At 36.2% G+C, this 14,369-nt stretch overlaps 1 protein-coding gene across 12 annotated transcripts in view; it reads left to right on the top strand.

Annotated features, from left to right (window-relative positions):
• The window catches only part of LOC5569750 (moesin/ezrin/radixin homolog 1), a 219,737-nt gene extending 206,002 nt beyond the window's left edge, over positions 1–13,735 (top strand). For all 12 annotated transcript variants that reach the window (XM_021837899.1, XM_021837947.1, XM_021837909.1 and 9 more), the window contains one exon: positions 11,105–13,735. In XM_021837899.1, the coding sequence (XP_021693591.1) occupies positions 11,105–11,269 (165 nt within the window). In that variant the 3' untranslated portion in view covers positions 11,270–13,735. The remainder of the gene's footprint in view (positions 1–11,104) is intronic.
• Positions 13,736–14,369: the final 634 nt, after the last annotated feature.

Raw genomic sequence — 14,369 nt, 5'->3', positions numbered from 1 at the left:
GTACAAGTATTCCTCGTTCCTTAAAGAAATCATCAAAAATTTGTTGTTGCAATTCATGATACATATTCTGAAGAAATATATGAAGTAACCTAGAGAAAAAAACACCATAGATTCCCTGGAGGGCAATCTCTTGAGAATTTCTAGAGAAATTCCTCAAAGGATTCATGGAGACATTTTTGAAAGTATACCTGAAGAAATTCCTGGGATAATCTCTGGACAAATCACTGATGTGGAAAGCCTGCACCGATTTCGGATATATTTGGGAGTTCTTTGCAATGCTAATGCATACACTGAAAAAAAAAAAATCTACAATAATTTCTACCGGATTTGTAGGATTTTTGGTGTCTCTGGAAGTAGTGAGGCGGCATTCTTAAAAGAAATCTTTAATACACGATTTTTTGTAGATTCCTAGAGCAAGTTTTGGAGAAAATTAGTTCGAAGAGTTTCTATAGGAAGCTTTCAATGAACTCCTACAAGAATCTTTGGAGCAACCAATGTTAAATTTTGTGGAAGGTTCACTACACTGAAGATATGTCGCCTATGATTTCCATAAAACCGTTCTTATTATGAATCATTATCGTCAAGAAATAATTTGGGCAAACGTTGTATGAGGAATATTTTACAAGCATATCACATAAAAATCATAGCTTTTCCTTGCGACAATAAAAAATCAAAGTCGTTTGATTTCCGAAGTTGCAGTATCTGCAGTGTAGATTGATTCCACAAAGAATTTCAAAATCAAACGGTAAGAAAAAGCCAGTACAAAAGGAGGAATGTATCGATAAGCGTATAAGATCAGAAGGTGGACAAATCAAAACACAATTCAAACGTTATTTTTATTTAACATACATCCGTTTGACATAAAGTCATTTCGTATAATATTCGATTGTTTTCTCATTTTGTTTGATCTGCCTTTCGTTATATTTTACCTTTCGATCGTTTCTGTCTTTTCTGCCTCTTGATCATATGTTCCTTTCGAAATTTACTGTCTTCTTGCATTTCGTACCATTCGTAATTTTTGTTATCTTTCCAATATCCGGTTTTTCGGCTTTTGGTGTCATTTTAGCATTTTGCCCTAGGGTAATGCTCATTTTTGGTCTTTTTCACTCTTAGGTATTGTCCACCTAGTCCCTTCGTTTGGGCTTTCTGGGTGCTGTTTTCAGCCTTTTGAAATTCCAATTTCCAAATGACCACAACAGTAATGGTTCCGATGAACTTGTTTTGAAATTTAAAGATCAAGGGGACCTTAAACGTTGACCGGCTCTGGTTAGTGTTCAAAACGCCGTTTACACCTGAAATTCTTCAAGCCTTCCAGGAATTTCTTAAGAAATTCGCTTCAGAAATAATAAAATAGATTTTCCTACGAATTATTCCATGAATTTCAGTGATCACAAAGAAAGAGTTGTGTGTTTCAGACCTCTACAAAAAAAGTCGTCAACAAGACTTCGCAGAATAATGGCATTTTCACTATTTTGTTTACTTCAATAATTCCTCAAAAAAAAAAACTTTTTTAAATAAATTCATTTTTTTTCTATAAATTTCTTCTAAAACTATCAGAGTTCTTAAATGTATTCATTGCATTTTCCATAAATTTACTTCCGGGTTTGAGGGAACTTTGCACACATTTATGAAAAAAAATGCTTATTGTATTTCAGTAGAATAAACCGTAAAGAACCAATAGGATAATTCCTTAGAAATGCTTGTAGGAGTCCCTCCTGGAATTATTGGAGTAATCTACGATATTGCTGTTAAATCTCTGGTACAAATAGGGGAGACAGACTTGGTATTTTCCCTAAAAAAAGTTGTCCCAAAAAAAAAAACAAAAAATATTCATAAAAAAAACAATTGCCTTTTTCTGGCTTCTGTGTTTTTGCAGTCTTTTGCAATTTGGCCTTATGTAATTTTGCAACTTATGCTGTTTTCTGCCTTATATAATTTAAGCCTCTAGCATGGTATTTTGGTCTGACAAGGGAAGGTCACGATGGTGTTACACGGGGTTTTCAACCGGACTATTTTTGTTAGATTCTACATGTCAAAATATGAAAAACCCCAAAGCCTTTCGGGTGATGGACCAGTGGTGTAGCCAGGAGGGGCTATGAAAGGGGCAATTTTGTACGTATATTATATTATTAAGCTAATTGGCAATTTGACAAAAATATTTTTTTAGTATCTATTGTGATGGCAGAGAACAGAATTGACATTAATGTATGTTTAAAATGTATTTTCCATGCCATTGGCGTAACTAACATGGACTATGGACACCAAAACAAATTTGGTTTTATTAGAATAGTATACAAATACTAAACCCATCCCGATTGCGCCTATGGCATGGAAAATACATTTCAAACATACATTAATGTCAATTCTGTTCTCTGCCATCACAATAGATACTAAAAAAATATTTTTGTCAAATTTTCAATTAGCTTAATAATATAATATACGTACAAAATTGCCCCTTTCAGAGCCCCTCCTGGCTACACCACTGGTCCATCACCCGAAAGGCTTTGGGGTTTTTCTTATTTCGGCATGTAGAATCTAACAAAAATGGTCCGGTTGAAAACCCCGTGTAACACCATCGTGACCTTCCCTTGTGAGTCATTTGCCACAAAGCCACTTGGATCATTGCATAACAATGCTGATTCAACATACATGGCCAACGAAGGTACTGATTTTGATGGCAACGGGCTATTTGGCATGATATTGTTTGGCAGGTATAATGGTCATTTGGCATAATGGTTATTTCGCATAATGGCCATATGATATAACCTAAATAACCAACCCGTCTTTCAAAATATACCTGCTCGTGATAAAAAAAAATGCCAAATGTCCTTTATGCCAAAAGGCGTTATGCCAAATAGCCTTATGTCAAATAACCCAGGCTCTAATACACTGTTCAAGGTGAAGATCGAAGCCACATCTCAAAATTTTCAAGAGCACAAATCTGGAGAACTAAACGGTCGATCAAGTTGAAAACTTGATTGATTGGGTATTACTAGCGAGTGACCAATCGATCAAGTTTTCACAGGGTGTCCATCCATCCGGGAAATCCGGGAAAACCGGGAAAAACCCGGGAATTACAAATGACCCGGAAAAATACGGGAAATACCCAGGAATTTGGAAAACACCCCGGGAAAATATGTATCTATCAGTTTGTTTAAATTTTAAGTCGTCTATTATTAGTACTTCACATTATGAATAATTTTTGGTAAGTAGGATCTTTGAAACATTTCTAGAAGGGTTATTTAAGGATTTTTGGCAAGGTGATTTTCGAGATGAGTGTTAGATTTCCATTTTAGTTCTTGGTAAATATTTAATGAGATATATACTGGAATCGAATCGATAATTGACCAGTATTTGAAAGTTCTTTCTGAGAGATCACTGAAGTATTAGTGAATTGCTAATAAGATTTTTAGTGGATTCTAGAAAAGATCCTAGGCTGATTTTGCTTGAAATTCTTAGTAGATTTTTAGAGGTTGGCAAAATGCTAAGCCAAAAAAAGTTTGCATTTATTAGGAGATTTTCTGAAATCTTGGACAGATTCATTAAGAGTTCCCTTTGGCGGATTTCTAGGGTTGTTGATGATACTGATTCTTGATGAAGCCTTGTCAGGATTACTAATTTGACTAGTCTTTGATCTATTACAAAGTTATTATTAGGCCTCCGACGAGATTTTGTGTAGATTTCTGCAGATTGACAGCGAATTCTTTCAATCATCAAAAAAAAAAAAAAAAATTCGTAACTAGACCTTTGATGGATAAAACAATAACGAGGGCCTCTAGGTATTCTTGACCAGATTTTTGTTATGTGTTTGACAAAATTCTTGATATCTTGATCAAATCTTTTGAAGATTACTTGGAAATTGCAATCTTGGATTTATGTCAAAAGTTTCAGCCAGTTTCATAGGAGAACAATGACATGTATTTGGAAATACCGTCTCTGTATTTTTTTTTCTTGGATTCAACATGAGTTTCATCAGATTAACTATTTCTCCATGAACAAGCCATGTCTAACGCATAATTCCTAAGGCATTCTTAGAAGGAAATGGGTTGGCTATTTGTTTATATAATTCCAAAATTTCTCTGAACTTTCTATGAATTGGGTCCTAAAATGTTTATTGAATTCTTGTTCTTATTTAATAATACGAAAGAGCATGTTTTTGCGATTATTTTAGCAATTTGTCAAGCTCAAATAACAGATATAACATATTTAAACTTTAATTTTAAAAATAATTCCAAATATGAACCTTGACACTTTTGATCATGTTTGACGATCACTTTGTCGAAAAAAAAAACGCCACAGGGCTTTTAGTTGTAACCTGAGAGTTTTAGCACTGGTTGTTTCTATCTGACATTTCGGAAGGGACACGGTAAACAAAATTTGAGTTTAAACCAAGGGGTCTGACAAAATCTCAAAAACCGTAAAAAATGTTTTTTGGACTTACACCAACGAAAACCATTTAAATATTTAGTAAACATGTGTTTCTGGTCTAAGTCCAATGAGAAAGAATTTTGGGGTATTTGTTAGGTTATTATTTGCGCTTTTGCACTTGTAAATGTTTTATTTAATAGAGATACTTTGTGTTAGGGAAGTGTAGGAGGATAAATTATAATTTATTAGAATTTTCTGATAGAGGCAGAGTTCACATGTTACTTAGGTATTGGAAAGCAAATGAGAACCACATTAAATAATAGATTAACACTAATGCTCATATTTTTATATTTTCATTTCATCGCGGTCCTCATTGCCCGAGCGGAGACGATAAAACTCGAGTTGGATATAATCGACGCAACTACGATACGGAAAAGAAACAGATGAGAAACTATCGATACATTTATTTAACTATAAAAACCACGTTTTAACGTAATAACTTTATTTATTTCTTCTCGTTTCAGCAATCCAACAGCCAAACCATCTCTACTATCTTTTTCATTTCCTCTTCGTTACATTTATAGTCCCTCTGGTACTGAATCGAATGACGCATTCCGCTTTTTATCAGCGCTGTCTTTGCTGTACGTTGTGCATGATGTCGGAGGTGGTGTGCTGTGTAAAACATCTGATGTGCTACACGGCACGCTACTTCCGGCATTTTGTTGGCGCGCGGGATGGGCAGTGCTGGTGATGATGTGGAGGGCGCTATTCGGTTTAGTGCCAGAGGGACTATATCTATTTAATGTATCTGAAACTTGTGGGACCGCTTTAAATACCGGCGCCTGCTTGTGGAAGATCCCGGTGTGCTAAACGGTATAGGACATGTTAACGGGGGAGGCTTGGTAGGTCCTCACCTAGCCCGTGTCTAGATAGGCGGACGGATGTCTGCCAGGGTGTGGATCGAGCAATTACAATTACATGTGTTTCTGGTCTAAGTCTTAGCGTTTGGTACTAAAATTGGGACAGGGCTTTAAGACCCTATTCGTGGGGGTCACGATCTTTTAGATATTTCAACAAATATGTTATATCTTTTGATCTAAAACTCTTTAAAAATTTTAACTAAAAATACAGAGCTATTACAAAAACTTCAAAATGTTATCCGCGAAAACCGCGACTTCAGAAATTTGATCCGCGACTGGAAACAGAAGCACCAATCCGCGCCAAAAAAAATATTCAAATTGTCATCGAAATCATCAAGTCGCAATACCCAATCGATTTTTCGTAAAAAATATGTTAACATTGTTGTGTAAACTTAATTGTTTCGATACATTTTTGTTTCTTTGATGCACTTTTCTTAGTACCGTAATCCAGGGGCAAATTAATCACTATAACTTTCTGTTATATTATCCTTAGGAACTGAGATATTGTCAACTTAATTTCGGCAAAACCAGTACTTCGTTGATCTCCATCAGTGCATGTAACTATTTTTTTTAGGCAATAATGTATCATAGACCTAGCTTGAAAATAAAAAATTGAAAATGGTCCACTGGGGCGAAATTAATTTTCATATAATAAAGTAAAAATAAGAGTAATAAATTTCTCCATCTACTAAATGTGGGTCCCCTAATACAGAAAATGACGTAAAAAAATCTTACAGCTTTTGCATTTGACCATTTTATTGTGATGTTTAACTTTGGAAACTAGAACAATATACCTAAATGTAGTTTATTTACCTTATAATAGGCACGTTTTCCGAAAATAAACGGTTCGAAAAACTACGCTAGTTATGCAGTATGATGTTAAAATCGAGTTCAATAGTTCAACAAAATTCATATACCGTCGGACGGGGCTACTTTTGATTCCAGGGGCTACTTTGGACACTCACCTTTTGTATTTATTAGCTGCGTAAATATTAATCTGAGCTATTTTGTGTCTTCAGCACTTTCATTAACCAATATATGCTCTACCTCTAGGCATGATTTTTTCTTGGAACAACATCAACAATAACAGGATAAACAAGAAAACATTTCAAAAAAGCCCGAATAAATATTCACAAGGTATTAAACATTGGCTATACAAATATTGTTTGAATTTTACCCATGTCTTGGAAACTTATTGGGAGCATCACAAAACTATCGAATCGTCATGTTTCATGAAAATCTTGTGATTTGTTTTGCTTAAAATTGTTGTTTTATTAAAATAATTTATCAAAGGTCTTATTTTTGCGACTTTTATTTTATTATAATGTTTTGATTTGTGTATTTTACAACATAAAAAAATAAAATAAATGTTTGTAAAGGTGAATAGACATAAAACACATATATTTCAATACGTACCAATGCCAAATTCACAACATAATCTCTAAAAAACTATTTTTCGTCATATTTTACATGAAGTTGCAAATGCCTAAATTAAACTACACTTAAGCCAGCTCTAAACTGCTAAGAAGCTAAAAGCATATTACAAAAGCAAACTTACTTATTTACGATTTTGCTAAACTTTACTTTATAGATTGCGTTTTTAATGAAAATAACTTACTGGTATCAAATTAGTTACCGGTATTAATGTGATCCTTCAACATATCGTTCATATAACAGTAAGAATAAAAAAAGAGTTTTTATACATAACTCATTTATCATCGCAGTACCTAGTAGTTACGTCGTTCGTTTATGTCAACTTGAAAATCGAGCATTCGTAACTAATAGTTCCATTTAAGAGGAAGTTGAAAATTTAAGTTTCATACTGCAAACTGAGAATAGTGAATGGCATGTTTCGTTGAAATTTGTTATATATGTGTAATTGATTCTAGCTTTGCAATTTTCTACATTAGGTTTATCAATGAGAAACGTTCCATAACATCACAGTGGACGACAATCTATTGAATCAGTTTAAAAGTTATAAGGAAAAATCATTTCATTAGCAAATTGTGAAAATGTCCAAAGTAGCCCCTTTTTTGTCTTGAAGGACACACTTTTTTCGCTATTCAAGCATTTTTGATATTTATTGATGGATTTGCCTCATATTTTGCACATTTATTACGTACATATACAACTTAAATATAGGCAAAAATTATCAACATCTATTCATAATTCTAAGAGTAACAAATCCTCAAAGTTAAAGAATGTGAAAATAATGTCAAAAGAAGCCCCGTTTGACGGTACTCAAATTTTGCATATAAACTTAGTACCAGCGGATTGTTTAGTACTGACTTTTTCAACAGTATTGCTTACACCTAATAAAAACTGTTAATATTTCTGTGCAAAACTATCCTTATAAAACTAAAACTGTTTGAAATCTTGGCACGTATGAAGCATCCTTAAAACCAAATTCGCCAAATGACCCGGATTACGGTAATATTTCATTAGTCCGACAGTAATTGACCAATATACAGTACATTGCATTATACATTTAAAGCTCTTTCGACGTTTTATAAAAGATGCGTGAATATTTTGACTTGCAGATCCTTTCCTTATCCCACTAACCCAATATCCTTTCCACGAAAACTGTGGATATGCAGAGGTATACTCGGTCTCTAGTAACAATGGTTGTCTAACATTCTTCCCCTTCCCCGATAACCGTAAGGACGTGGCCGCCACCATTATCGACTTTTAAATTATAAGCTTTCGGATTGTGCATTTTCAGAATGGTAGCAAATTGTTTAACTTACATTTTTTCCGATATTATATCTAGATACACAATGAATCCTAATCATCTTAGCAAGTGCCTTCAGGTTTTATATTCTTTAATGCTTTTTGTTAAATGTCGAATTACAGATGAAATGTTATTGCTTTTTATGTTTTCCTACACCACATTTTTTACTTTCAAGAATCCGTCATCGTAATTATTGCCATCATCGATACTTCACCAACAGTTTTTCATTTTAAAACTGAAACTTATACGATGAAATTGTGTTCACTGTTTTTCAGTTGTAGAATTTAATATTGTGAATTCATTTTATTTCAAGTAATTTTTCTTGATTTTGAACGAAAAAACGCTATTTCCTGCAAAACTGGGCCCTAGTGACTAAACTATAAATTACACTTTACAGCACTCAATGAGATGACGAGAGTTTACATTTTTAAATACAAATTTCCTAATGATGAACTGCACAACTTGTGTCAAAACAATTTATTGGCGATTTTTGTGGCATGATTTAGGAAATCCGCGATTTTCGCGACAGAATTGCAGTCATTCGTGATGTTTGCGCCTGGCCTGGCGAAATTCGCGACTGTTGTAACAGCTCTGATATCGAGTCGCAGGATCTTTTTGTAATCTGTTTTTTAAGTTCTTGGACATCCGGGAAAAATCCGGGAATTTGAAAACTGATTTTGAATGGACACCCTGTTTTCAGCTTGAGTGGCCATCTGATACTCCATATTTGTGCCCTTGACCGCTCAAGTTTGTTTATTATTTTACGTTTGGCTTCGATTCGCCGTCAACAAATAACGTGGTAAAATCTACAAATGAACATAGAAGTCGCATAATAATGAAAGTACTATAAACGGTTTGAGTAGACTACAATACGAAACGGTGGGATATCCAGATAATTTCGAAAATTGGTGTCTGCTGTCCACTTAGAAAGATGGCATCTTCGGCAAAGTTGTTCAGTAATTCAAGGGATATCATAATTTTATCCAAGACATTCGAGATTTGGACTTCAGGTGACGCAAGTGAACAAGAAACTCTTCATGAAAATGCTCTTTAGCGGCATCTTTTTATGTGGTCAGGATTCTTTTATACCTAAAAACAAAGCGTGAACTCACTAGCGCCACATGGTGGCAAAAGCTCAAATCTCATAGTTCAAACAAAGATACCGGTGGACTTACTAAACAACTTTGCCGAAGGCGCCATATTTCTAAGTGGACAGGCTACTGAGATATTTGTAAAACAAAAGTTCCATGCACTAAAGATTGGATTCGGAAAAATGAGACACACAAAAATGATCACTAAAAATTCATTTTAAATCGGATACTTCTCAAATTCTCAGGGATTAAATAACTATATGTAAACTATGTTTTGACTAAATTTTATTTACTGAATTTCCTCCCCTGCCTCTCCAAGTACGTTTCTCTTAACAATGCTCATGAGATCTTTGGCGAGGTTTTGCCCATCTTTCTTACACGATTTGTCCCAGTTTTTCTTCAAAGCTTCATCGGTTTGGTATGTTTTTTCCGCTTTTCTTCAACTTCTTCTTCATTATCGCTGAAAACTTTTCGATTGGACGAAGTTCTGGTGTATTTGGCGGATTCGTCTCCTTCGGGACCACATTAACGCCCTTCGCTTCGTATCAATCCATTACAGCCTTGGCGTAATGGCACGAAGCGAGAACCTGCCAGAAGAGCCAGAGGGGAGGAAGGGCAGCAAGCGCTTTTGCAAGCATTCCTCTCTATAAATCTGCCCGTTTATGGTGCTGGTTGTAAGGAACGGCTTGCTGTACCGTATTCGCAGGTCGCCTGTCACAACAGGTACTTGTTCGCGAATTTGTCCATCTTTTTCTTCCGGAACCTCCATGCGGGACGTACCGACAAAAAACTCGAGGCCAGAGATTTGTTTGGTGTCCGCCTTGAAGACGAGATATATTCCATGACGAGACAGCCTGGCATGACCAGCCACTCACGGTAAAGCTTCTGCGCACGTAATTTGGCCACCGTGTTCGGCTTGTCAGTCCGATTTGGCGCCTTCCTGACCTTAAAAACACATAGCCCAGCCCGCTTCATGGTCTGCTGGACGAACCACGTCGACGAATTGACCTTTTCGGCCAAGTCTTGGGTGGAAAGGTTCGGGTTATTCTTAAAGTACTGCCTTATCTTTCGCGCATTCTCTGGGTATTCCGTTTTCGGTTTTCGGCCGATTCCATCGCGGTTGATGGTTTTCGTCTTCTGGAACATTTTTACAACGCGGGACACGGTGGAATGGTGGATTCCAAGCCTTTTGCTGATCCATCTGTACTACTGACCAGGATTATCGATCACCGTGCTCAAGATTTGCTGACGTAGCTCTTCTTGTTTCAAATGCACCTTGAAAACTACTTGACAGATTGCGATAATGTTGCACCTGTTGCACACATAAAGATAATACTCTAAACTAATATTACTCAAAATTTAATTTTACGCGATAAAAAGTTACACCCAAAACAAAATGTCGCATACACCCGATTCTGTTTTTGCACGGGGGATGCGTACCGTGCAAAAAAAAAGTTTTCAGTTCAAAATTTCAAAAACCGTAACACTGTTTCTCGACGTTTTATGCAAAAATAAGGTTTTGGCAAAAAAAAATGTATGGAAACTTTTTTGCACGGCCGTGTAAAAAAAAAAAACGTGCAAAAACAGAATCGGGTGTATTTCCGAGTCCAATCTTTAGCATCGCCTGGTGACAAAATTTTGAATCAACGAAGAAACAACTGATATATTTGCAAACAAAAGCCGCCTGGTGACGGAATTCCGAAACTAAATGTCAGCCTTTGATTTTCTAAACAACTTTGCCCAAGATGTTTTTCTAAATTTATTGTAGATCGCGAGTTTTTCATGTTTAACATAAAAAAAAAAACAATGGTGCTGCACAAAATACAACGCACTACTACTCGCGTTACAAAAATTAGCGCGACAGCCGGAAGGTTAAAAAAATAAGAGGTCCTCAAACGTTGTCCGGCTCTAAGTGTTAAAAATCCCATTAACACCTTACTAAATAGAATCGCCTTCAATAATTCCGTTTCCCCTCCTTTTTTACCACCCCACAGGCCCTCAAGCAAGACCTGGCCCTGTCGCGGGATGACACCATGGAGACGGCGAACGACAAGATCCACCGCGAGAACGTCCGCCAGGGCCGCGACAAGTACAAGACCCTGCGCGAGATCCGCAAGGGCAACACCAAGCGCCGCGTGGACCAGTTCGAGAACATGTAAAACAACAGCTTGCTTGCTTGCTCCTCGCCAACGCGATCCCAGATCTTCTTCGGTTTGTTCTTTTCTTTCGAGATCATCGTCGGTGGGGACGTTAGTGCTTCTGTTTGGGGACGACTTTCTCCTTCCGATTTCGGTTTCGGGGGTGCGTTCCAGAAGCATATAACATTTATATAGTATATATTGTGTAAGGTTAAAAAGAGAACGAGGAGAAGGGGGGATAGCGGAAGGATTGCCGCTTCTTTTTCTAGTAGTAGTTATATTAGTAATAGTGGTAAAGTGTAGGAAAGTGCGGAAGCGAGAAAGTGCGCGCGCGTGCATGGGGCCCTTCAGGGGCCGGTCCAGGGAACTACAATACACACACACATACAGACAGACAGACATGATGAAATAAAGTTTAGCAATGTACTTTACCATTTACGCAAACACACACACACTATTATCATTAATAATTGTCTCGGAGTTAGGATTTTTATGCTAACTAACTTCCGCTAACTTGACCGCTGGTTTCTGGTTCTGGCAAGCACACACTCACACATACTTAAATAGTTGCACTCGTGCACACACACACTCACACATAGGGACGAGCAAATGGCGGGACTGGACGCAGCAATGATACAGATATCAGGAGAATTCATTTGTAGTAGAGCATAGGTGTGTGTGGACGAGAGTGTGATTGGGTAGTATTTGTAATTTCGGTACATTTGTAGTATTGACTATCTTCCAGTATGGATTTGGAGATGGGAGTTTATTTTTCGAAGGAGTCAGACTCTTTGCGTAGTTCTTTTCATTTTTGTAACTGTACCTTCACTGAGAAAAAAGTATTTAAGCAGCAAAGTTGCATTTTCGTCTGCTTCTGGTTTCGGAAGTTTGTTTCCTCCTTCATTCCTCTCGTAGTATTTCCTTCGTTTTGCGGACAGTGTGTCCAAAGTAATTCGCCGATATAACTTAATATAACAGCAAGAAGCATATAAGTTACACAAGTAGGAACAAGAAGTTGAGAATAAGTTGAACATTGTTATTACTGCATTATTGTATAGTAGGAAGAAGACAACTAACTAAATAGAATGAAAGAGAAAGGAAAAACAGAACTTTACCAGAGTTTCGACCTGTTCAAGTGTGGGTGCCTTGCATCGCGGAGTATGAGGGAGAAGACAGATCGCTACTTCCAATATGCGGTGTTCCCCCTCATACAGATGCTTCTGAGAAACGAAAAGCGCAGCTAATACATTCAATCCGGATTTGCTGCGATTCGCGACACTGACTAACTGTTAGATAAAACAGTGTCCTAACGCAGAACAGACAACATCATATACACACACCCGTTCGTACAGAAATGGCGGAGATCGCATGTAATTGTTATTAAGTTTAATCAACTTACTCGTAGGGATTGAAACTAGGTTTAGTTTTAGAAAGAGAGTAAAATACGGAAACCCCTAAAACATACGTTGTTAATTCTAATATTTAGGAAAACAGTCCAATCTATTAGAACTATTTCAACATACAGACACAGACAACTCTCAAACCATAGATCAACCATGTTTCTCTGGATTTGTGATCAATTTCATTGCAGTTAACACGTTTTCAAAACGCGCACGTCCAGAGCAATCGCAAACAAAAAACGAAATCCTTCCATTCAATTAAAACGAAAAAGCAACTGATGAATAAGCCCTAAAAAAACGTTATTAAATTTTCCTCTTCTGTAAAAAATATGATTTTTTGAACTCGCGTGGCAATCGAAAAACAATTCGGGAAACGAGTCGTGGTGTACGCCACACAAATACACATACACACGCGCGCATGTAATAATTTCTATCTGCCATTATTTTACGTTTTTATTTTATTATTTTTGTTTAAATTATTTTTAATTAATTGGATTAATTGAAAAAATATCAACATGTAAGCGAAACAAAAAAAAAACACACATACACATACAAACACTTTTTTGATTTATGCAACACAAATACACAGACACATAAAAATACGGAAATTGCGTCGGAAAGAGAGTGTAATTATGAGAGAATAAAAAATGAAACACTAGAACACTTAGACACATACACAAAAAAAACGAGAAATGCAAAGAAGAAAAAATACAACAATCGATACATATAATAGTGAAGAGAAACAAACAAAAAAAAACGGGAGAAATGCGAAGACCATCTCTTCAATCACTCGACACACAGAGAAAGGGAAGTGGAGAAGTGGGTGATGGTCATTCAAACAAAAAAGGTGGGGCTGAATTTTTTTCCAAAGATTTTTTTTCTCTTTTTGATTGCGCGGCGCAATGCTCTTGCTTCTGTTTGTCCAAAAAATGTCAGTATTTTTTTTTTGCTTTCTTTCTGTAGTTTCCAGATCAGTTGAGTTCCGTTGTGTCCTACGTTCTACTTGATTTTACTTTATATATATGATTGTATCTATTCTGTATTTGGTGGTAAAATCTTTGATAAAAATTCACGCCATATAATGTAATTGTTGTTTGGTTTTGATTGTTTATTGTTATGATTTCTTCGAAATTCCTATTTTCTTTTTTTCCTGTTCAGCTGTTTAGTCACTCTCGTGAAACGCATTAACAAATCCCGCGAGGCGTTCGAAAGGTGGTGGCAGTACTACGATGAACATTCGAATGGAGCTGATTCAAAGGTTATCAAATGTTCGATCGGTTATTTCATTGTTCGCAACCGTAGTTATTATTTTGAACCTTCAATAGATTTACTGTTTTCTGTATCGTTTTCTTAAGTTGATTCAGTTTATCGAAAAAATCACAGGAAATATTAAGAGCTTTGTCCCAACTTCCAACTGGAGCTCTACTCAAAACATTTGCTAAAACTATGAAACGGAAGCCTATTAACAACGAGTACGAACTGTAACAGGAAATGGATTTTTGTAACGCTTTTTTTCCGTTTGTAAAACGGAGTTTTAACTAATATGAAGTAAATTCTCAAACTTTCCTGTGTATACAGCAATCCTTAAAGATGACTCTAAAAGTCTTCGCACTGTACTACTTGCAATATCCAATGCTTCGAAGCGGAACTGGTTTCTTCCTCCACGGTAAACGCAATTTCCAATTAAACAAAGCTATTCTAAACGAGCCTTAAATCAATCT

Source organism: Aedes aegypti, chromosome 1 (assembly GCF_002204515.2).
Source record: "Aedes aegypti strain LVP_AGWG chromosome 1, AaegL5.0 Primary Assembly, whole genome shotgun sequence".
NCBI lineage: Eukaryota > Metazoa > Arthropoda > Insecta > Diptera > Culicidae > Aedes > Aedes aegypti.
This window is presented reverse-complemented; position numbering and strand designations above follow the sequence as displayed.